Raw genomic sequence first — 24,498 nt, 5'->3', positions numbered from 1 at the left:
TTGACTTTTTTTGAAAGACTCGGTATGCAAATCTATAGTGCGATATTTGGTCTGCCTCGTGGCGCTTATTTAGAGGGTTGAAAGTAACCTCTCCAGATTGCTGGGTGGCTGCTGACACTTCAGAGCAAAGTAAAAGCTACATGTATATGGCTAGCTCATCTCGGCCCGGTGTTGATGATGTAGGTAATGTTGGTTGGCATAACAGCCATCTATGCTTTGGTTGAGTCGGTTGCAGGTGTTTTGGCAGATAATCAAAAATACTTGGTACAGCAGTTGGCTTTAGTATGGCAGCCATCTTCATACCAGAATGTCTACTATAGTCACTGCAGATCTCCTAGTATTTGGAAGGCATCCGGTCCTTATGTCTCACAGCGTATATCTACTTGATAAGTCTGTCTAGGTGTTTTTCTTCTGATGGAAATGTGTGCAAACTGAGTTTACTGTCCTTTGCTGGAGTATTAGAACACCCAAATGCAGAGCAAAACTTTCTATTCCCCTTGCCCAGCAAAATAATCAGTAAATGATTACATTCTAATGATGACATCATAAAGTAAAACTCTTTCTGGTTGGGTTTAGCTACACTCTTAAATATAGCACAGTCATCATTGTACTCAGTTACTAGCCTATTTCCACCCGCAATAGTGATTAAAAAACTTTATGAAATGAGCAAGACTTTGTCTACTATGCACTTGGCACCTTTTTGTGCAAAACAATTTTTCAAATATTAGTGCCTGCAATGAACTTTAGAAAAACATTTTAGAAAAATCAATACTTGCGTGTATATCTAGACACAATGTACAAGATTCTTTGCTCAATATGTTTAGATACCTCTCACAGCCAAACTTGAAAACAATTCGAGCAAAATTTCCTTCTGAATCCTTTCTAGTGCTAGTATATGCTTCACTTTCCAAAGCTTCCTAACTTGAATTATTTCCTGGACTAGGCAAAGTGAACAAAGCAATGACTTTGTGTCGTAAAGAATGTGGCTATTTAAGCCGGACACAATGTTGAGCTGTGATGCACTAGATTGCTCAGTCTAGTATCATTGATAGGTCTAAGATAAAAAATTAGAATAATTTGTTCTTTAATGTTGCATAAATCTTTAACAATCTTATATGCTACAAATAAATTTTCCAACTTCACTTAGCTAGTAATAACGGTTTTAACATTTTGAGTCAACTTTAATAGTAAAAGTACTTTGAGAGGCCTGTTAGACATTTTGAAAAATAATCTCAAACTTATTGACCTGATTTTCGTTCTGGAGAGTTTGTATTTTTTTTCAATCGGATTCTTAAACTTGGCTAAAACCAAACATAATTTTTAGATTTTGTTACACGGTGTGTCGGTAAAGATTTTGGAATATAGCTAAAAAGTCTAATATAATGTAGAGAACTATTTGTTATCTGAGTCTGTAATAAAGCATGTATCTTTATTCAACTTTCATGCCTAGTAAGTGATAAGAGTTCAACACCAGTGTAAGAGAAACTTTCAATTAAATTTACATGAGATGGTTGGAAATTTCTGCGCATTAGAATACATTCTGCAGAGCCTAACAATAAAGCCTTAAAAATCTTTTAGCATATCGACAAAAAACAATTGACCAACAGTTTACCTGTCTAAGTGATAAAAACTTTTTGAGAGCAATAGGTGGGAATCTTTAAGAAAAATTACTTAAACCAGTACAATAGATTATGGTATGACTTGGATTTAACAAATGAAATTTCTAGAATTGTGATTTATAAAAAGAATTTACGGCTACATTTACAACAAGGCGTAAGATATTTTGTTTCATGTTATAGTATATAATATTTATGTATGTTTTAGTAGCATTTCCATTACTGACACCTTGAAACATGTATTTACACAGTATATATTTATTTCAGTATATATTGGTATTGTCTAAAAACAGACTAAATACTTACACTATTTACATACGTTTCAGTGTCTGCAGTTATCCAATCAAAAACAATTTAGTAATATATCATGAATATATAGGCCTAAATGTGAATAGTATTTAACTTTGTTGCCGTGTTTTAATCTGTAAAAACTGTAGAATAATAAATTGCTACTCATTATATTTTTATTAATGAAGATAATAATTGAAGTGATAATCAAATAATAACAATGTTGGCCATTAAGTTTTTCTTTAGTAATAAATATTCCAGAGTTTTACCAGAACATCCTCTATTTGTCTATACATGCATAGTTGAGTATGATGAATAAGCTAAATGCATTGATATTATACTCCGGAGTTATCTGCCCCTAATTCCAAATGTCTATTTATTTTCTTTTTTGAATAATACTGATAATGAACCGTTTTAGGAAAGCTTTTCTATCGTAGACTATTCATACTAAACATGCAGTTTAAATTTATGATTAAATGCTGAAATGTGACACCTTACATATTATTTATAGCTTCCACTAAACCAAACAACATAAAGTTTAATGACCCTGTAGAGGAAATGAATGATGGAAGACTAAGACTCAAGTACATTGTAACCTGGGAGGTAGGCATGTCTTCAACAGTTTATCATTAACTATATCCCTTATCTGTCTTTGATTATAGTCCACATTTTTAGAAACTAGACCAGGTGTGCATCATTTAATTGTAGTGTAATTATTTCAAGGCTTTATATTATTTATTTTATTTTAGAAGCCTCAAACTATAAATTGCGCTAAAATAAACCATTATGTGACAAGATATCCAACGGCGACCTCACAGACAATGCAGACATCCATATTGAATAGAGTTGTATATGCTGATGGGGAAAATGAGGTTACCTTTTATGTCTATGCAGTAAATGATGCTAATCTTCAATCTCCTGTTAGTTCCTTCAGCACCACAAGCACTTCTCTAAGTAAGTCTATTTTTCTCTGGTTTCCAAATATTGAATGATTAGGAAGTTGTAAAAGTAGTGCATTCTGGTTCTTAATATATAATAAATATATTTTGATATTTGCGTGTTTTTGTTTTAACTGAAATGTATGACAAGTAATTATAATTTTTATGGTAATTGCAACCAATCAACTAAAAATTTAAACTTTGAAAATATCATAACAGAGCATAATCCTTATAAGAGTTGGCTTAAACTTGTCTAAATAAAAATTATTTACTAAGCTACTTTTAAATTTTATATCATGAAAGAGGTGTTTTGTTTAAATAAATCAGGAAGAAAAATAAAACTGTAAAGGTGTTCAAACGTAAATGCGAAATCATTAGCAAGTAATGGCTAAATATATTCTGCTTTACTATAATTACAACAAAGATTACTTAGATTTTATATTATACTTGATTATATGATTTTAGTTCTTTTCTGTGTTGGCATCATATAGTGAAAATACTGTATAGATACATAGAGTGATATGCACTTTATAGATATAGCTTGCTGTACTTATCTGTATTGCCCGGGTAATAAAAAAGTGTTTGCACAGAAAATATATTTGTATTTAACATACCGTATACAAAATTTATCATTCTAACTTTTAAATTTCATATGATAAAAAAATATCTCTTTGCAGTTAAAATGAGTTAAAAGAAAAAGAAAACAACGGTAAAGGTTTTCAATCTTTTTCAAACAACTACAAATTTAAATTTTTACATAATGAAAAAGAAGTTTTTTTGAAATAATTTAGGATAAAAATAAGGCTGTGAATTTGTTTAAATGTATATGTAATATAATGAGCAAGTAATGGCTAAATATAGTATGTTTTGCTATGGTTACAACAAAATATTATTTGGTATTCGATTATAAGATTTAAGTTTATTTCAGTGTTAGCGTAATAAGGAGAAAATATCGTATAGACGTACAGAGTGGTACGTATTATACAGATATAGCTTGTGTACTTATCGGTGTGCCAAGGGAATATAAAAGTCTTTGCACAGAAATATGATTTTCTTTAACTTATGTAACGATATTTGCCATTCTAACTTTTAAACTACATATCATGAGAAAAGTTTTTTGTGTAGTTGAAATAATTTAAAGAAAATAAAAACAACCGTAAAGGCTTTCAAACTATGTCTAACAACTGTAACTTTCAAAATTCTTATCATGAGGAAAATGTTTTGTGGAAGTCATATAAATCAAGAGGCACAATAAAACATTTATAAAGGTGTTTGACTGTAAATGGGAAATAATTAGCAAGTAAGAGCTAAATTAAGTCTGTTTTCCTACGATATGATAAAAATGTTTTGGTAATGATACGGTTAATACGAACTGAAAAAAAATATATTGAATTAATAATAACAGTTGGTGCATAGTAGTGTGTGTATAAAATTTTTATTATGATAGTGATTCGGTAATGGTACAATTATTACGAACTGAAAAAAAAATTCTGAATACGTTGAGTCGAGAATAACAACTCGAGCATAGAAGGGAAGTATGTATAAAAAGGTAACTGTTACAAAAATACTGGGACCTCTTGATACTGGTACAAATGTAAAAATGAGGTATCAATCTGTCTTTTTCTGGTATTCTGTCTGACTAAACTGAGAGAGTGTAGAGGCTATTGCTATGCGAGATAATACAATTGTCTGCCTGAAAACTGTTAGCCTTTACCAATTTAGTAATCAAACCTTACGAAAAACTGGAAATAGAAGTGTAATGGAGCAATTGAAATTGAAATGGCTCCCTTAAAAATTACAATTTTAAAAAATAGGTAAAGGTAGCAAAAGTTATTTTTTAAACATTTTCAAAAAATAGCAACTGCAAAGGGTAATATTTGGTATCAAGCCAAAGTGCACCTTTAGTGTCTGCATATGGTATCTGATATACGGTATACGGTGCCTGCTAAGGCTGTATAGCTCAGTTGTTAAGCACAGGGTTTCATGCGCAGGTTGAAACTTGCAGTGGCAAACTGCGTGAGTTCAAATTTAGCACAATGCGAGATTTTCATTTCAAGATTTATAATAGCTATAACTGGACAGATTGAAGCGAATGTGCACATGCTTTGAGACTCATATATGGATGTAGGCATATATGGTTCTGTATATACATGTATATTATATGTATATATATGGAATAAAAACATAAAGTTTGTGAAACACATGATAAAAAATGATTAGTGCAGAACAGTGAAGGACAGCACAGGGTATCATACGATAATGAGGCCTAATGTGCTGCTGTGCTGGTAATTGTAGTGTAGTGTTGTAAAGCATACAGTTGTAAAAACTCTATAAGTGCATTAGTTTGTTATTTTATTTTACAGTGGATAAATAGCATATAATACCTGACACTATATTGAAATTGAAGTAATCAAGCAGAATAAAACAACTTCCTTTGTTCGGAACAAATGTAGAAATAATATGTTTTCAATTTGATTTAGCAAGTCAAAGCAGAGCTGAAAAAGTATTCACTAAACTACATGTCTGACTATACTTATTACAGCTCTTGCACAGCCTGTATTTTGTATATTATGATAAAAATGTGCCACTCATATACTGGATGCTAAAACAACTTGTCTCTACTCCATCACATCATAGCAAAACTGTCGTGATTATATTTTTAAGGTCGAAAAAACTCTTTGTCTCTAAACCTAATTTTAGTTCTCTGTTTATACAGAACTTGATACTACTTCAGTTTTAAACTGGCAGAGTAATGGCTGACTCACCAGATTCCTGTAATTTTTCTGTAAACAGCAGGCTGGTGAAACCTGTCTATTTAGGCAGCTATCTACACTGTCAGTGGCAGCAAAAACCTACTGATTAAACCAGTTTAGGACTACTTCCTGAACATTTTTTAAATGGGGATAATAAGTAAATTCATTTAGAGCTCAAATACTGTTAAAATGTTTCACTAATGTCACTCTTATTTTTATCCGTGTAATTTGATTCATTAGTAATCCATGACTATCTGTATCTAATTTTTATTTTTACAACTACTGACACATATTTTGCTTCTATTTTGACTTTTGTAATGATTTATGTAACGTAATTAAACAATCTTCAACTATATATTTGAATGAATGTTTTAGCTGTTGATGCAAAAAATTATCCAGTGTTTTTTTCATTTTGCAGTAGTGTATATTTACTGCATCTGTTACATTATAAAAAAACTCCACTCTGGAATGACTAGATTTTTATTCAAAAATATGTCAATTTAGGTACAAAAATATTTAAGTTAAAAGTATACTGTATTAGAATTTTTTGAATTGCTATAGTGCATCAAACTGTTATAGAACATAGTTTTAGGCACACTGCTGTCTCATGCACAATACTAGTAACTATAAGATATTAGATACTCTTAAACTGGGATTCACTGTAAACTATACATTCTAATAATGACTTCATTTACAGGACCACAAATAACTCCAACTAATGTGTCTATTCAAGCAGACAACTCATCTTGTGTTACAATCAGCTGGAAGCCACCGCAGTGGCCAAATGGAGTAATCTCAGGCTATCAGGTATATTTGGTTTATACAAAACTGCCATAGATAGTGAATACTGTTCATCTATCATGTTGTTAATAAACCTTTTTTCAGTTGCTCTAAAGCCACTTTTGCTGTATCAGTTTTTCTACGCAACATAAGTTACAGATGTTAGCGATGTGATAAATGCTGACTTCATAAATAGTGACTCATATTTCAAAATATAGAAAAGAAAGATTTTGAGTTAAAAACTCAAATTTAGAACAAGGCTATTCTGCACACAGTTTGGCTTTATATTAGCTGACTGTCAATCAAACTCTTAAAACACAAATGACTAATCTTATAGACTCCTCTGACTCAGCAACATAAATCTAAGCTATATTTCATTATTTACCCAATTCCATGTTGGAACAAACTGTTATGAGAGTGTATCAAAAGATTAGATTAAAATTTGAATGTAGATGTGCAACCAGCAATACCTTAAAAGTCAAGCAACGTGTTCCTCAAAATATTACTATTTAGAGCGTTGAGGAGATACCCAAATTGCTGCATGACTGTAATGGTATACTATGTTCTTATTAGCCTGAATTACCGGTCAGGAACAAGCAGCCAAAATGGTTTTAGATTGCTTTATGAAAAATCTACTGTTGGTTAAAGATCAGTTGCCAGTTCTATAACCACTTTACCATATGATATTGAATCGCCACTTTCACTTCTTTATAAACAAAAGAGTGTAAAATCAAGCATTCAAAGACATAGTATTAAGTTACCGTCATGACCCATCAGGTGCCCACATGATTACTCCTTCAGTAAAACAGGCCTGTAGAAGCTGATCCACTAACTCATTAGGATAAATGTCAACTAAAAAAACTCTTTTAAAATATTCATATCTGACGCAAGTTATTCAATACATTGATCACTTTGTTAGCTCAAACTTTACAACTCTTGATCGATACCATCTCAAATAGACTTCAGATTTGGCCTCCTATTTATGATTTTGTTGTCTGATATTAAATTTACCTGCTTTAAATTGCATGGGTGCCTAATACTGCACTTTGATATTCAATTTTGTTTTTGGAATGTAAGTTTTAGCCTGGAGACTTTCTGATACTTTAAAAACTTAAGTTATCATTATATTGTGGTTTTACAGGTTAGAAACTTATGAGCTAGCAGTTGAAACTAGTTTTTGGAGCTGCCAAAATAAGTTATTTAGGTTACTGTATTAGGTTACTTTGATAATGTTTATAAAACACAACAATGAGATTCTCCTACGTTTTTAATTAATTCTTTAGACTAAATCGTTAGTTTAGTAGTTTACACACATATATGATTTAAGCGAAGGTTTTTTTTCTAGTTTCATAGGAGAAGCAAAAAATACTAAAGCTCACATGACTTAAAATTTTAACACAAAGCTAAAATTCCAGTTGGATCTGTGTACAGTGCGCTTTCGAGTTTCGGTTTTCCTGTCATACTACAATTTTTGCTTTACAAAGCTTTTTGACTTTCGCATATGAATCCTATCTCACTATACAAGTTTAACGGAAATTTTGCTGGAAAGTTAAATCTGGCTGTTAATGTGTTTATTACGCTGAAATAATAAGTATATGTTTTTGTCAGAAACATCACAATGCCTAAAAGAGATATGATGACCGATTGTTCTCCGTGCGACATTTTTGTGTGAAAAGTGGTATGTAATATCTTTTCCATAAAATCCATAGCAAACTTGGAGTTGGGTTCATTTGAAAAGAGGGTCAGAGATTAGCAAAATTCCTTTAATCTGCTAGCAAAACTCCATGTTATTACGAGAGCAGTATCATTCAAAGTTCCTCGTCATATTAGGTTAAAAGAGGTTTTAATGAGGTCGACTAAAAGTTGTAGTGAAATAAAGCCAAAAACCGATAAGGGACAAGATTTTAGTGATGGAAAATTTGATGTCCAGTAAAATAGTTACATTACATACTGTGTATCTAGTGAAACTTAGTTTTAAGTGTGCGTTTAGTTAACTAAATTTATTTACGTTAAACTAAAAGTTGATATTATTTGTCTGCCTTGAAGGTAAAAACTCTACAGTATGCTTGCACCTAGCATATCATAGTATAACATTTTATTGCAAATCATCATGGCTAAGCACACAAAAATTACTGTAGGTAACTATAGTTACTGAAGTTAACATACTATTCCGTTCCTAATTTTAACATGTGTAGTACTTGCATGTATATAAAATTTTGATGAATTTTTCTAGGGGATGTTTGTGTTGTATAATTAGTATGGGTTTCTATACCCTTCTATACCACAATTTCGTTATATGATGCCAACCCTATATTGAATTAAAATTGCATAGCGAGCATTGTATGTTATATTTACACTTTTATGGTCTAAAATAACCATGCTTTAAAGAGATTCTTTTTTCAGGCATTGATTTTTCAGCTCAAAATTCAAAAGAAGTCTATAGTCTCTGAGAACAGTAATGACTACACTCAGTAGATTCTTAGTTAATCATTTTTACACACAGTATACAGAGAAGAGAACATTTTGCTATTCAGACATATTTAGATGTAAATGTTGCGTTGAACAACACCTGTCTTCTAAGGCTTTCAAATGCTTGTGCACTCATTTAGTTTTTAGCTCACTAGAAGTACTTGAAGTTAGTTAGTTTCACTTCACTTTCTTACATACATGTATTCAGTGTGTAATTAGTATACTGCAGAAATTTAGTGGATCTTAACTCTGCCATTCATTTTAGTACACCAGCTGCTTTTTAGGGATTGTTTAGGGTTCCTCTTGTTATATATTTGAAGCCATTGAAAACAGAATGTGAGTACATTATCATGTGTGACAAACATGTAAGTTTTGCTTTTTTCATGAGTCTTATTTTAATTCGATTTGTTGGGTCCACGTTGGGCTTTGAAAAAAATATTTGGTGATTCACACAACTTTTTTGAATCTTTGCATGTATTATCATTTTTTTCACAAGAAATACTAGCTCGCTTCAGATTAATATTGCAATCTATCATTTTTGATACTAATGATTTCTTTTGATGATTTTATCCCAAATCCATCTTTGTAAGTAAAAAGCATTTGTATCCCCTTTTTACTGCTAGTATAAACAAAGCATAAAGAGTGTTACACCTTGGACAAGCATTGGAGATGTGAGAAGTATACAGATCTGTCAATACACACCCTATGAGAAAGTCCAGTGTCAGATTAGAGCTATGAATAATGAAGGGAATAGTAATACATCAACTACAGTTGAGATAAGGACTCTATGTGCAGGTAAACTGAATGTTTAATAGTTTTTTCTCATTTAACAAGGCATATATTAGCCAGTGTAGAGCTTCATTTTGAATAGTTTCTTTTATTTTACAACTGCTTTTAATTAGATGTGAAGGAAGAAGCAACTAAACCAGACATTACAATATTCTCATTTTCACAAAAACAGATATGTGCACTAAATTTTTGCACAGTTTTTTAACGAGTTATCAATTTCACTCAAGTTTTAGCTCTCTTTTTTGCACAAAATATTCATCATTGCTAACTACCGAACTGCTAATGTGTTTATTTCAGCTTCATTAGCCCCTCGCAGCGTTTCCTTTAGAGATCCTATTACCACTCAACAAGCTGGTAGAGAGAGACTTATGTATACTGTGAACTGGCAGGTGAACTCTTTACTACTACATATTTGTTTGGTAAATAGAACTACTGCTATTATACAGAGGCCATGTCATGCATACTTGTCCTACTCTACTGAGAAACACTGATATCAAAATGTCATTAAACTTGTTTAATATGAAGACCATAAGAAAATATAATTTAAACTTTGTAGAAACCACTGAAAGAGAACTGTGAAAGTATATCATTCTACAATACCAGATATCCAGCTTCAGATTCTAATATTACAGCCAGAACAGTTGCCAGCAGGAATGTTTATGCTGATGGTGACACGGTAGTAGAGTTTCATGTAACAGCTGTGAATAATGATAATTTGGAGTCAGCAGCTGCTGTCATTTCGATTACTACTCTTGAAATACGTGAGTTACTTGTGTTACTCTTATGTTACTTGAGTTGATATAATAACCAGATTGGATGTAACCAAATAGCCGTGTACACAATATAATAACATTACTAGTTTTTGTACACTACAAGTAATAAGATGAGCAATTTCAATCGAGAATTTTTTATTTTTTTTCAATCAACACTTTTTATTTTAATTCATAGCGCAAACGCTATGCTTTAACTAGACCAATAATCTTAAATCAACTCCTTCTAATACATGTAAAAATCTAGTTATTATGAGTGTCAAATGACACCAAATTAAGCATTTAGTAAAATTACTAAAGTTTACATTTTTGCGAATACATCAATTACATTAAATCTCAAACTGGTCTGTCTTTTGAACTCAAAAAGCTCAATCATTCAAAGGTTACTATATAATTTGTCAGCCTCTTTGGCTGTAATAAAAATAATTAATAATAATTGCTGCTTAACAAAAATTAATTTCAATTTGGTGGAATTTTTAGCTGTGATAGAGTATTTTTTGTAAAACAATGCTAAAAAGTGAGAACTCAAAAATTCATTTAATAATTTCAATATATTAGTTGTTTAAATTTTTTTCTCCAGCAGTTTGAAAGATTGCAGTTGATTTAAAATCTATTTGAGAGCACGCAACTTCAGCGATAGCCATCAAGACGGTGAACTGGTATTCAGAAGAGAATTGAAATTGCTTTTGTTCTTGAAATAAAGAGTGCTTCAGTGACATCACATCTTGGTCTGTTTGCCATTGCTGCAGTGAGAGCTAACTGGCAGCAATATTTAACTAGTTATTCAATAACTAGTAAAGACCAGTGTGCTATTTGTACATAAAATTGTTTTGACAATTACTAGAGTAGTGATTAGGCAATGTGTTACCATTTTAATATTGTAGAATTTTTTTTAACTCTTTTCAATTTAGTTTTTAGAAATTTTTCGCTATATAAAATTAATTTGCCTAAAAATGTGTACAAGTAAATATAATTAATGCTTGTCAGTAAATCTAACCGCAATTCATTTTCTCAGTTTGGTCTTTTTCTGGGCATTAAATCAGATAGACTGGTAGACATTACAAAGTATACAGTAAAGTTAATTTTTTTATTATACTATTTACACTAATGCTCAATTAGCTAAAATGCTAATAAGGTTTAATACCTTCTCATTTAGGGTTCTGTATGGCTTCCACTAATTTGAACAATTATAAAAAATTTCTGTGTGGCACAAGTAAAGCAAGAATAATTTTTATGATATACTTTTTGAGGTGCTTTTCATTCAAAATGCTTTAAAAGATCACACATGTCTAACAACGTTAGGCATATTTTTTATTTTTCATCTTTTTTAGTTTATTAATTTTCTTGCATGTAGTTTGTTAAATTGAGGTGAATTGTTAAATGAGGTGTTTTTTATGCAAAATGTTATAAAAGGTCTTTCAGGTTTAACAACATTAGGCATATTTTAATTTTTTTGTTCATAAACTTTTTTGCATGCACTTGATCAAACCTTCTTAAAAAGGACTAATTATTTTTTCATAATCGCCATTTTTATCAACTCCAATTAGTTTAGTTTTAACTTTTATGTTGCGATTTATGATGAAGCTGCATCAATTCTTTTGCCACCTACTTTGATGATGATAGCTTTTTAAATTTTCGGTATACTTAAAATATCTTAAAAAGGTTTTCCATTAGTTGACTTTACTTTTTTTCTTCTAAAAAGCAATGCTAAATAAGATATTCTTGTTGATTTGACATAATTTTAGTTAGTTAAAAAGGTGCTGTAAGCAGCAGCATTTTTTTGGTAGTGTAGGCAGCCACTTTTCATCACATTTTTTATGTTCTTTATATAATAGCAAAATGGAGGATTCAGGAGAAGTCGACTAATTATTAATGGTCAAAGTCTTAAATAAATTGATTTAAACAAGCATGGATCTTGTTAGCACAGCAGGTGACCTCTCATATGCCAGTACGTAAAATCCAGATATTTTTATGCATATATTTTTTGTATCACTATCCAGCAAAAATTAGTAATTAAACCTGGTGAAAAAGAATAAAAATGTGTGCTAAAATATTTATATCAATAGTCGGTTTTCAGAAAGCATGTATGGTTGATTCAGTAAGCTGGAATGTTGCATGCATTCTGTTGCAGGTCCTCAGTTGCACCCAACATCAGTTAGTGGCATGGTCAACAACTCAACATGTATAACTCTCTCTTGGCAACCTCCTCGTTGGCCTAATGGACCAATCACGGGCTACCAGGTTAGACCAAGTGGGCAACATTTCTATTAGGCAATGAAGATCAGATTATAGCTCAAGTGAACAAACATTTTATTACTTCTGCAGTTTTAGAGATATTAAAACATGAGCTAGGTGTGTTTGACATGGGTTTTTGTAGTTTCCACACTTAAAAGAGGCATGCAATAAACTAGATATGCTATGCTTGTATTCCAACTCAATTTTTTGGAGAATTGAATGTATGGCAGCATCTAAATAAACAAGGAGTGTGCATAGAGGTGAAATATCTTAGACAGGTATAACTTGTTGACTTGTGACATGCGTATGTATGCCAAATAAAGTAGCAAAGTGATGGCTTGAGATATTTGTTTGCAAGCAGTTCAGTGTTTTTAAGCAATGGTAACCAAATGCATGTATTGCATGTCTTACACTTACAATTGCAATCAAGGTTAGTCATAATTTGTAAATTGCTGTGCCTAGGGCACAGTGTAGAGGATGATGTTTTACTGATAGCTTTAAGCATATGAATAACTGCAGGACTGAACCAAGGCTCATCTTAAATCCTCTCAAATGCTAAATATTTTTGATATTAAACATATTTCTCTAGATCTTAGTCTTTATTATCTAATCAATACAAGCCAGCTCTGCTATATTCTGCTAGTTATTTCAGTTCTCCATAATCACAATAAAAGTAATTCAGCCATGTTAAGAATCAATTAGGAAACGCGTTCATATTTAGCAGAGCAAATGTTACTCCAACTATATTGATTTTAAGTAATGCTGACACATTGTGAAAATTCCCATGGCAGGTTTTTTGAATTTGCTCTTCTTTATCATTTTTCAGTACAAGTGTAATGATGAGGATTCATGGACAGACATAGAAAACTCTGCAGATAAGAGAGAGTATCAACTCTGTAAATTCTCTCCTTATCAAGTAGTAAAATGTAAATTAAGAGCAGTAAACAGTGCTGGAAATAGTAACTCAGCTACTGCTCCTTCAGTCACTACTGACTGTGATGGTGAGTTACTTGAGTAGTGTTTACCATGTTTTTAAAACCTTACTGATAGTTTAAATGAAGGATACATGTACAATGAACCAACACACATGTACAAGGAATAAGTAGCTTACTTTAGTAATTTAAAATTTATTAGCTTCATATTTTTTAAAAGTGAAAATTTGACTTAATAACTTGCTTCTCAGCAGTCACCTAAAAATACATTAATATATATATATATATTTATATACAATATAAAATGTTTAGGTACAACAAAGAAGCAAAAATGTTGACATATTCAAACATTTGATTACCAGATTAAAGATTTCAGCTAGATTTTAGACATTTTCTCAGCAAAACCGTGAATTAATCGCACCTCATAGTTTCACTCTGTTGCTCAAAGTTTTTACTAGTTAAAATAGACTGGTGAATATGTAAAAATTTAACGCAGTTGCTTCCATTTTATTCGATCATAACAAATACAATAGCACATTCAACAAAAGGGGTTAAGATATACTACTATTTTGTGGTTTTCATTGGATATAGAATGTGGTCATTCTTTATCATATTCTGTACTTTTGTTTGCTTTTAGGGCTAAGTTTTTATTTATCAAACATGCAACCAGAAGAATAAATGAGTTAGACGTAAAATGACTAATCAGTTATCAGAATTAGGGTTGTGACTCCTCATTGTATCACTAAAAAAGTTTAGCGTCTTTGTGTTATATCTCTAAGCCTATCCTCACCTATACTTGGTCATCAGCACAGCTTACAGTTTTTTAACTCAAATTCTGACAAACTCATTTTATTATTTATATCTAACATATTTTAATTTAAAAATGAAAAGAGGCATTTTTCTTCTACAAGCATAACTGGGTTACTGAGTGGCTAAACTTTTGTTGAACTTAATTTAACTTACATGTACTCTGTTATATCACACAGTTCCTACACTACCTCCAAATTTATTGAAGTACATCACTGAGACAAGTTACAAGCCAAAAGAGTCTGAATATCACAGGAGAAGAATTATAATGCACATCCCCAAAAAGGTGATCAGATATAGTAAAACAATGTGCTTGAACTTAGTGATTTGTCCATAAATGCAACACGTTGGACATCCACACATTGTTTGAAGCGTTTTATTTTAAGTTTTGTGTCATTTTGCTTGCTTGTCTTTTTAAATCTCATATGAATGATGAGGTTTTGCTACTTCAACCAAAAATTCTATGAGCGTATTTGGCTTTATTACTATACAAACTTTCAAAATAAAGCACTAGTAATAAAATACATGTAAATGTACTATGTATTTAATGCTACCACATTTTGCATACCTCCCTCTTACAGGATATCCTGGCTAACTGCAGGGAAATCACACTCAGACAATATAAACTAAATGGATCCGTTGACTACACATTAGACAACCAGCCCCTAGCTGACTTGAATGCTGTTACCAACTATACTATTGTGTATAGTGCTGGAAATGATGAAGGATTCATTATTACTCGATCTGTTGTTGTAACCACTGGAGAACTTGGTGGGTTTCTTATGAAACAATTCTTTAGTAATTAATCCAGATAATTTGTATAGTCAACTCAGGATTATGACTCATTCAGATAGACTTATACTTACCATGTCTTTTATCAAGTTTTTTGTACCATTAATGCTCAAAGAGTTTATGTGCAGATATATCTTGCCAGAGTTATTTTGTTCAGAACCAGGACCCGTTAGAGTTCTGATGGAGCCATTTAACCTGAGCTGCATCAGCTTGTCATGGACTGAACCTCAGCCACCAAATGGAATTATTACTGAATACCAGGTAACTAGCAATTGTGGATTGCACTGTATTGCATAGTGTTGATATGGTTGCAGAAAAAGTCAAGTTATAAAAGTGTTTAAGAAATGCTAGCTTACGCTGTAACATGGTCATTGTTATAGGGCTGCCTGTCGGATTTGTTACACCAGTGGCAGATAGTTACACTGAGTTGATGTATTTTATACAAACACTAAATGCATGCTAGAACTGTTATTGCTGCTTCTCATGAAACTATACATATTTTGCAGGCTATATTATTTAAGTGTACTTTAGTGTTCTAGTACAAAAATGATAATTTGCCACCTACTTTATTTCTTCAATTCTTTCAACTTGTACGCAAAGTATTTTTGTGAGACATGAGCTCAAAAAATTGAAAGAGATATAAAGTGGTTCTCTGAGTCCCACTAGATGTGGGTTAAATTTTTAGAAATTTAAAGGATGTTGAAAATAAGAGGTTTATTAGGCCAGAAATTGCTCTCAGTTTGCAGATGCTCAGTATAACTCCTGATGCTAATGAAATTGTCTTTGGATATACTCCATAATTATTCTGGTGTCATTTAGTGATGTCAAAGTTGAAAATTTGCCTTCTTGGATTCTGTAAACAATTCACAATTTATGTTGGTGTATGTACTCACGTCTGCTTGTTTTGTATAGTAAATTTTAGTTTTTTTTTATCATTTGTTAGAGAGTGAAAACATTTATAGTCCAACTCAGGCAAGTTAGAGCAGTCATAATGGTTTCACTCATTGCCAATTTTTAATTCTTGTATTTCCAATATTGTGCTACTCTGCTGGAGATCTTTGAGCCAAATCAAGACGATGAATTTATTAATATTCAATATAAGTTGCACAATTATGAAAAAAATTATTTTGGGCTTTTGCATAAGTATTGGTGGTAGTTTATTTAGCATGGTTTAATTTTACCAAAAACTTTGCAACACACAATTGTTTATGTTTGCTGTTTAATCTTGTATACATCTGTTTAAAAGGACATGTGCAACCTCTGGTAAATTCTAGATATTAATAAACTAAGTAAGCATTTGTAGAGTTTCAGCTAAGTACAAGTTTTAGTTGCATTTTGTTAAGCTCGCTTCTCTCACAATGATATGAGATAAACTCTCACTCAGATTTTTTATTTCACGGCATTTGAGCTTTTTTGTGGTTTTCAGTACAGATGCAGAGCTCCTCAATCTCCTGATTCAATTTACACAACAACAAGAGAAAGAAGAGATCTTGTTCTATGTAATTATCAGTCAGGAGATTTAGTAACTTGTGAAGTAAGAGCTTCTACAGCTATTGGTTATGGACCAGCATCTATGAATGCGACTACAGTGTCCTGCGGAGGTACATGTAACTCAGGATGGATTATAATTTTGGACAAGATTGATTTATCAATGTCGTTGGTTTCAAAAGTTTTTAGCTCAGAAATGGCTCTCAGTATTATCCACTTTTTTCTGTAGACCCTGGAGAAGCTGTTGTATTTGTGGACGAGACTGTAGTTCACAGTGAGGAAATGCAGAGAGAACTTGTTAATGTTAACATCACTTGGATGGTGCGTAGAAGCTTGCAGATGCGCATGATGGAAAGTTGGTAGTGCATAAAAAGATGTTTTGTTTGTTTCTTGCATTTTCAATTCAAAACTAGCATTAGGATTAGTATTTACTAATTCTATTTTCTAGTTTTTGATAGCTTGTATGTTTTAGGCTGTCACAGCAAACTGCAGGAGTATAGTCAACTACAGTGTATCTCTCTCATATCAAGATGAAGTTCTTAAAGTCAAAACAACTGAAGCAGACGAACGAGCACTCAGCGTAGAGGGTCTTTACCCATTTACTAACTATACAGTTCAGATAACAACCACTAATAATAAGGGTTTGATGAGTCACTCCTTCTACACATTAATTACTCAAGAAACTGGTGAGTGTGTTTAGCAAATCAACAGAACGTAGTTGGCAAGTAGTCAGTATGCTAAAATTGAACCATTCTTCGAACTAGTCTACTTGTGCCAAAAAATGTAAAATATTTGATGATCTTTTTGATGCACACATACATTTCTTTGTAAGTTTTTTAATTGTGTTGAGTTTTAACTTATTTGGAATGGTTCAACAACTCAAATAAAATTGAAAAGTAGATTATTTATATATAATGTACTTAGTTTTCAGGCACTTTAAAAAAAACTGATGGAAAATCTTCATAAAACATGCAACAAGGATTAACAATGATATTGGTAGACTTGACATTTTGCATCTTAATAACGATACCAAACACTAGGACCACTAGCACTCAACAATTGTCTGTTGTTAAAAGGAATTTCTGCATGGTAATATATTATATCCATATAACATGCAGCAACACGCATACATACAAAAATGTATTACATGAAACTTAGAGAAAATAGTTATAAGAAATTAGCTTTAATAAAAATAAATACAAAATGACATTGAAAGTGTAAATGAAGAAAATAGGCAAAGCTTTGCTTATATCCAATTATTAATTTATTAATTTTAATGTGTAAAATAACAAATAAACAACAAACATTCAAAGATACATGTATTATTAATCAATTCAGAGTAATATTAAGGTAAAAAATTCCTTACAAGCTCATAATATTAAATCCACTTTACATGGTATCGGATAGTTCAGCCAATGCCCACAAAGTTTGCCATAGCAACCAAAGGTCTAATACACTCTCATTTTTAAAGTAACCTCTTTCGCACAAGATCATAGGCTAACATGGCTAATTATTCTGCCCTGTAGCCTTTTAATTCCTATCAATTCTAAAGCTATCAGTTCTTTCATTTGTTAATTTATGTCCTAACCGTGTTCACACATTTAGTGATGTTTTCTTTTGATTCATTCACAAAGTTATTTGGTTTCAAAGGGTTGAGGCATGTTAATTTTATTTAAACTGCAATTTTAGCACCAACTGATTCTCCTTCTCTTGCTCTGGATTTTTCTTCGTCCTGTGTTGAACTAATCATTGGATTCCCAAACTTACCAAATGGACTTATTCTGAATTACACTGTAAGTACTGACTATAAAACTAATAGAGTGTTACAGCGTTTTGTACTGACTGGTTTTGAAATAATAATTTCAGTGCACCATGCACAGGAAGACGTCGAATCTAGGCGTAATGTTATACGCGCAGACTTTAGGTAATTGCTAAGCAATTTTAATCATTAGGTTTTTACAGCATTTTTTATAAGTCACATTCAAATGGTTGTGAGATCTTTAGTCATTACCGAACTTTTCTCTAATATAAATAATTAAACACATAATTTAATAAATGCGTTCATTTTTTGTGTTACCAAAACACTGCTAGACCAATTTAACGTCTAAATCATAAATCTTTCCTAATTTAACGTCTGGACCAGGCCTAAAAAATACTTAATATCTATACAAAAGATTTATTGCTCTAATAATTTGTGAAAAGATATACTGATTACTTTGTTGTTAAATTTAGCAACAGTTCAAAGCCTCAAAGTTGGTTACCAATAAAGGTTCCTTAAGACTATGTTTTAAAATTAATTGATTTTGAAAGAATGTTATTGGAATTAGTTTATTATAAACACAGAACTGATAAAAAATGTAAATGAAAATACTAATTGTATTTTTGATGACTGTTTACAGTATTTAAAAGACACTATTATTAGCTTAAAATTCAATTTACTTTTCAGACGTTTCATAAATTGTAACACATAATACAAGACATTCAGTTAAATTCTAACAAACCTTAAAACGAGCTCTAAGCTAAGTGCACTTCGTGATGTATCAGTGTGTGACTAGATAAAATGGATCAGCTACTCTTTGTCCTAGCAGCTGTTAGTGTTGTCAGGGCTTATGTAGCAGCATAGTCATTTCTTCTCCCCTACCTAAAACAATCATTGCTGAGGCCATACTGTCTAACTTAGTTATTATTAGTAATTCTAGAGAGTGTTTAATGATGCAACAACATTTAAAAAGTAGTCAAGATAAATACTAAACAGTTAAATACAGCGCCTGTTGAGAAAAAACTTTAATCAGTTTAATCTATTAATAGAAATTGTAATGTTTGAATGCCATTGGTAATGTCATAATGCACTCTAAGAGGGATTCATATTATTATTAAGATCTAGTTAAAAATCCTGAAGCCCTCAATTAGGGACAATTTTACGTTGACCTACGCATAATGGCCAATCATACATTACAAAACAGTTATAACACACCTTTTGTGCTATTTGTTTTTATTTTGCACTACAATATCAATAATTCAGCAAATAGATTTTTTATTAGTGTAAGATTCTTTGATTCATTTACAATAAAACTGAGCTTACTGATTATATTGGCACTTTTTAAACAGTACAGCTGTCAATACAGCCATCAGCAGCCTTGGAGTGCTACTAACTTTACAGTAGACACATCAAACATCACCAGAGGTTCCTTTCCAAAACTCTGCAAATTGGAATCTGCTTCAAAAGTTACTTGCAGTGTTTATGCATCCAACATGGCTGGTGATAGCCCAACATCCAATGACGCAGGATATACTCAGCTTCAATGTAAGTTTGCCGATAATTTGCAAGACTCATTTTGTTATAACCTTTACTGAGATAACAGTTTTATTGGCCAAGGTTTTTCCAATAAGCAAAACATAGTATACTCTTTTATACAGTTGAAATGTTTCAAACAGTATTTACCACCTTGACATGAAGTTGAGAGGATTTTAACATGTGTTCATTAGGTCCATAGCAAGAAAAAAAGTCTGCTTTTTTGTCCAATCATAAGTATTTTTGCCAAACGGATTATAGACTCTCTGCGTACCTTGATCCGCATAGTAAGCATTTACTTAGGACCAGGAGCTTTAGTAGGTTCCACAGAGTGTGGTTCTGATTAATGAGTAGTTTAAGAATTAGCTCGTTGTATCTGATTTTAAACAAAAGACAAACAACTACCTGCATGAATTGGGCCAAGCAAAAATATGTATACAGTTCTTAAGGAATGTAGCTTTAATTGTCAAAACATATTCCTAATCACAATTTATTTTTAGCTATGACCAGTCGTGACAACACACATTATAGATACCGAGGTGTAACAAAATGCAGATCATTAGGCTGGGAAAATTTTTGTTGAAGATTAGTACTACCAAGAGTGGTTATTTTTTTATTTTAGCAGTAATAATATTGAGAACTCTTTCAACACAGACATTCTCATGGTAGTAGCCAAAATGTCTGAAAAAGAGATCAAAATCATTTTTACGGCACCGGCTGATGTAATATTTTATGCCGCTAATCTAGTATCAAGATTTTATAGACTGTATGGTTTGAAAGTCATAGCAGTTCATATGTGATTTTTTCAAGTATTAAATTTTATGTAAAATGCAATTATGTCTGCGTAAAGAAAGTCATTTAGCACTGAAATTGTAAAGCAATTGACCAAGATCCTTTACTTGCTCTTTAAGAATCAAACCACTTCAGTGCAAAGCAATGATACTATAAATGTCACAAAAACATACATAGAAACAGTTACTTATGCACAAATCATATAGGTAACTGCACAGTGTGAGACTTTCTTGTGCTCTGCTTTTCTTTGTACATCAGAGCACCGTACCGGGTAATAAAATATTATATAATACATAATATCATATACTATATAATAGCATATACTATATATTATAGCACCTTTTATATTCTTTGGGTGCTGTCAGACTAGGCCTGTTGGTTGTAGGGCCAAAACAGTGCCTGACCTTCAGCCAACTAAATCTCTAATGATGGCTAGGCTGTCAATTGAGTCAGGGCTTGGCTTAGTTCTGACGTGGGTCACCTTGATTTCCCCTATTTCTGTTCCTCTCAGCTTTTTTTAGCCACAGCAAACGGCCACACCAGAATGTTGATAAAAATAATGAAAAATTTATGTAGGGCTCAAAACTACAGATTTATTTACTAAATAGCTGTGCTACCCGGCGTTGTCTGGGTAATAAAATAGTATTTGGCAGAAATTGATTTGTATTGAACATATAAAAACATTTGTCATTTTAACTTGCAAACTGCTTATCATGAGAAAAATTTTGATAAATGGCTTCTGCTGGAACAGTAACCTTTTTAATATACAAACCCTCTTGTGCAAGAATTGTTGTTAATAATTCAACAAATTCAGCATTTTTATCCTGTTTTCTCAGTTCGTATTTATTGCATCATTACCAAATGATCTTTTATTGTAATCAAGGCCAAATCAACTTAATTTAGCTATTACTTGGTAATTGTTTCACAATTATATCTATACCATTTCATAATTGTTTTATTTTTTTCATTTATTCGACCTGCTCAAAACATATTTTTAGGGTATGTAGTTTGAAAGTTAAAATGGCAAATTTTGTTATATGTTAAATACAAGTCATTTTTCTGCGCAAAGACATTTTTACTACCGGCTTTGGTGTATTCAAAGTTTTGATAGATAGCCTTTAGTAGAACAGTAGCTTGTTTCATACACACACACACTTCTAGGCAAGAATTTTTATTATTAATTCCACATATTCATAGTTCTTATCTTGTTTTCTCAGTTCGTAGTAGTTGTATCATTACCAAACCATATTTCATTGTAATCGTAGCATAACAGTTTTAATTTAGCTATTACTTGCTAATTATTTCACATTTAAACCCTTTTATAGTCGTTTTATTTTTTTGAATTTATTTGACCTGCGCAAAACACTTTTCTCATGACATGAAGTTTGGAAGTTACAGCTGTTTGACAAGGTTTGAAAACCTTTACCGTACTTATTATTTTTTCTCTCATTTTATTTCAGCTACTCAAAGCAGAACAAAAACAACTACACAATTGATACTGGTGCAAATGTAAAAATTAAATAGTGTACTATAATAGCCTGACCAAAAGAAGAAAGATCGTTGAAGCTTTTCCATAAATGTCCGCCGGAGATGAATTGGCTTTGACCCTATATATAGTAATTGTACTATATATAAAAAAATTTCTTACCAGGGCCATCGTAATGTGTCGGCGCATTGCAAATATTATTAGCATGTAGTTACGGTATATCAAACATGATAACGCCTTAGACCGAATTTTATTAACAGAGGCGTCGTAATGTGTGAAAGCAATGCTAAAATAATACCTATAGCTGGACAAACACATCAACATTTGAATACACAAATACACGAACACACAAATTTTGAGAAATATATATAGATATGTATTTTACAAATATATGTATGGGTGCAATTAATTATGCAATAAACATATAAATGACTGCACAGTGTGAGGCTTTCTCTGGCAAACACAAAATTTGTGAGTCTATCAGAATTCATTAATGAAAATGCTAAAAAATGATGGCTTGATTTGTGATATTTTATATGATTTAAGCAAGAGTCTGGTCCAGTGCTAAAACTGCCAAGTTTAGAATGCATTCAAACTTTGAGGAAAAGTTAAACTAAATTGTTAAACTTTCAGGTTTAAATTAGCAGCTCAAAATAAAATTTTAGCAACAAAAGATAACATGAACTGTTTTAGACCAGTATGTAATATTGAACGAGTTACTAATAGATGGCGCTCCTTTAATTTTGATTTAGTCAGTTTTTGATTAACCTTTTGTGTTAAAAAGGTAATATAACCACAAACATAAAAAAATAGAACACAAAAAGAGTTGTCTAATGTTAATCTGTTGATTTGACTAGCATCTGATGAAAAAACTTTTAGCACAACCGTGGTTTATAACACATTTGTCGACATAATTTGACTATATACAAAACAATTGATTTGAGTAAATGGCACATAATGTACATACCTAGCTCAAAAGAAGGTCCATTTTTGTAAAAATAAAGCTAGCTTAAATAAGCACATTCTGAGTATTTTATACATTATTTAAACAATATTACTGCTAGACTGATTGTGTCACTAAATGGGTAGTTATGGTCTTAGCAACTAAAGTTTTCTTGCTGCAGCTGCGAGGAAATTTTTAGCACATATTTCATAAAGACCTGTTGGATCTTTAGCGTCTTGTGTTAATCGTAAAAGCTTCTTGAAGTAAAAAGCGTTATGTTGTATGCTAAATGCTGAAATTTTGAGGAGGAATTAATAAGTCGTGTGCATGATCACTGATTCAAGTAAGCAAAATTTATGTAAGTTGTACTAAAATGAATAAATATTGTTCGACTACGAGTAACTATACTCTGTAGATAATTTTCTTGAAACAGCAGAAAATATTTTTAACTCCCTCAGGTCTTGCTTTACTATTGTCTTTTGATTGCAGTTTATTAGCACTCTAGAATGTTTTCAGATCAGTAGTCTAAAGAATTATTCAATTTATTGCCACTAAAAGCTAGTTTTTTTGTGGTGTCGATTATACACTGCCAATGATAGTATTACCTTTATTATGTTTTATTTATCAACTACCGGTATTTACTAGTTTTTAATGCAAGTTGTTTCAATGTAGGTTCTTTAAACAAATTTTCATGTTTTGTTTCTAAACCAGTGAGTCTCGGAGTGTCAATCATATTGGTAAAAAGTTAGTAAGCCTACTGAACTTTTGACATCAACCAATATTTTTAACTAGAAGCAATAATAGCAATAAAATAGCTGACTGTAACAAAGATCAGTATTTCAGGTTCATTATAATTGTAGTGAAGAATATTTCAATCACCAGCACAGATCATGTGGTAGTATTCTCTGAAGTTATGAAAGGCTTTTATTACACAACCATCATTCTAAAACCTATTGATTTGATGAATGTACTCAGTAATCAAAGGTATGTATGTCCCTAGCAAGTTTTCTTATTTTACATTTTCTATTTACCCAATTAACACAATACATTTTCAAATTCACAGTTTTAATAACAAACTTGCTTGTTTCACCCTTAAAATAATTATAATCTGCTTAAAATAAATCTTGCTTTCAAGCATAAAATATCAACAATATATTTCAGCAATTACCAGCTGATCATCGGAAATATTAGAGAACCAACTAGAGGCAGACACAAGAGGACGGCTGTATTTACAAACAGCACATGCGACTCTGACAGTCTCTATGGCTATGAGACAGCAGCTGAGCTTGGTATAACCTGCTACATAACTGCAGAGATTCCAGGTTCAT

At 31.7% G+C, this 24,498-nt stretch overlaps 1 protein-coding gene across 1 annotated transcript in view; it reads left to right on the top strand.

Annotated features, from left to right (window-relative positions):
• The window catches only part of LOC137390201 (phosphatidylinositol phosphatase PTPRQ-like), a 55,690-nt gene that overhangs the window by 23,769 nt on the left and 7,423 nt on the right, over positions 1 to 24,498 (top strand). The window contains exons 9-24 of the mRNA XM_068076495.1: positions 2,416 to 2,507; positions 2,654 to 2,858; positions 6,293 to 6,402; positions 9,468 to 9,639; positions 9,931 to 10,022; positions 10,190 to 10,394; positions 12,535 to 12,644; positions 13,465 to 13,639; positions 14,557 to 14,663; positions 14,959 to 15,148; positions 15,327 to 15,430; positions 16,596 to 16,770; positions 16,887 to 16,978; positions 17,130 to 17,343; positions 24,031 to 24,154; positions 24,332 to 24,492. Of these exons, the coding sequence (XP_067932596.1) occupies positions 2,416 to 2,507; positions 2,654 to 2,858; positions 6,293 to 6,402; positions 9,468 to 9,639; positions 9,931 to 10,022; positions 10,190 to 10,394; positions 12,535 to 12,644; positions 13,465 to 13,639; positions 14,557 to 14,663; positions 14,959 to 15,148; positions 15,327 to 15,430; positions 16,596 to 16,770; positions 16,887 to 16,978; positions 17,130 to 17,343; positions 24,031 to 24,154; positions 24,332 to 24,492 (2,328 nt within the window). The remainder of the gene's footprint in view (positions 1 to 2,415; positions 2,508 to 2,653; positions 2,859 to 6,292; positions 6,403 to 9,467; positions 9,640 to 9,930; positions 10,023 to 10,189; positions 10,395 to 12,534; positions 12,645 to 13,464; positions 13,640 to 14,556; positions 14,664 to 14,958; positions 15,149 to 15,326; positions 15,431 to 16,595; positions 16,771 to 16,886; positions 16,979 to 17,129; positions 17,344 to 24,030; positions 24,155 to 24,331; positions 24,493 to 24,498) is intronic.

This window comes from Watersipora subatra, chromosome 1 (genome assembly GCF_963576615.1).
Source record: "Watersipora subatra chromosome 1, tzWatSuba1.1, whole genome shotgun sequence".
Classification (NCBI taxonomy): domain Eukaryota; kingdom Metazoa; phylum Bryozoa; class Gymnolaemata; order Cheilostomatida; family Watersiporidae; genus Watersipora; species Watersipora subatra.
This window is presented reverse-complemented; position numbering and strand designations above follow the sequence as displayed.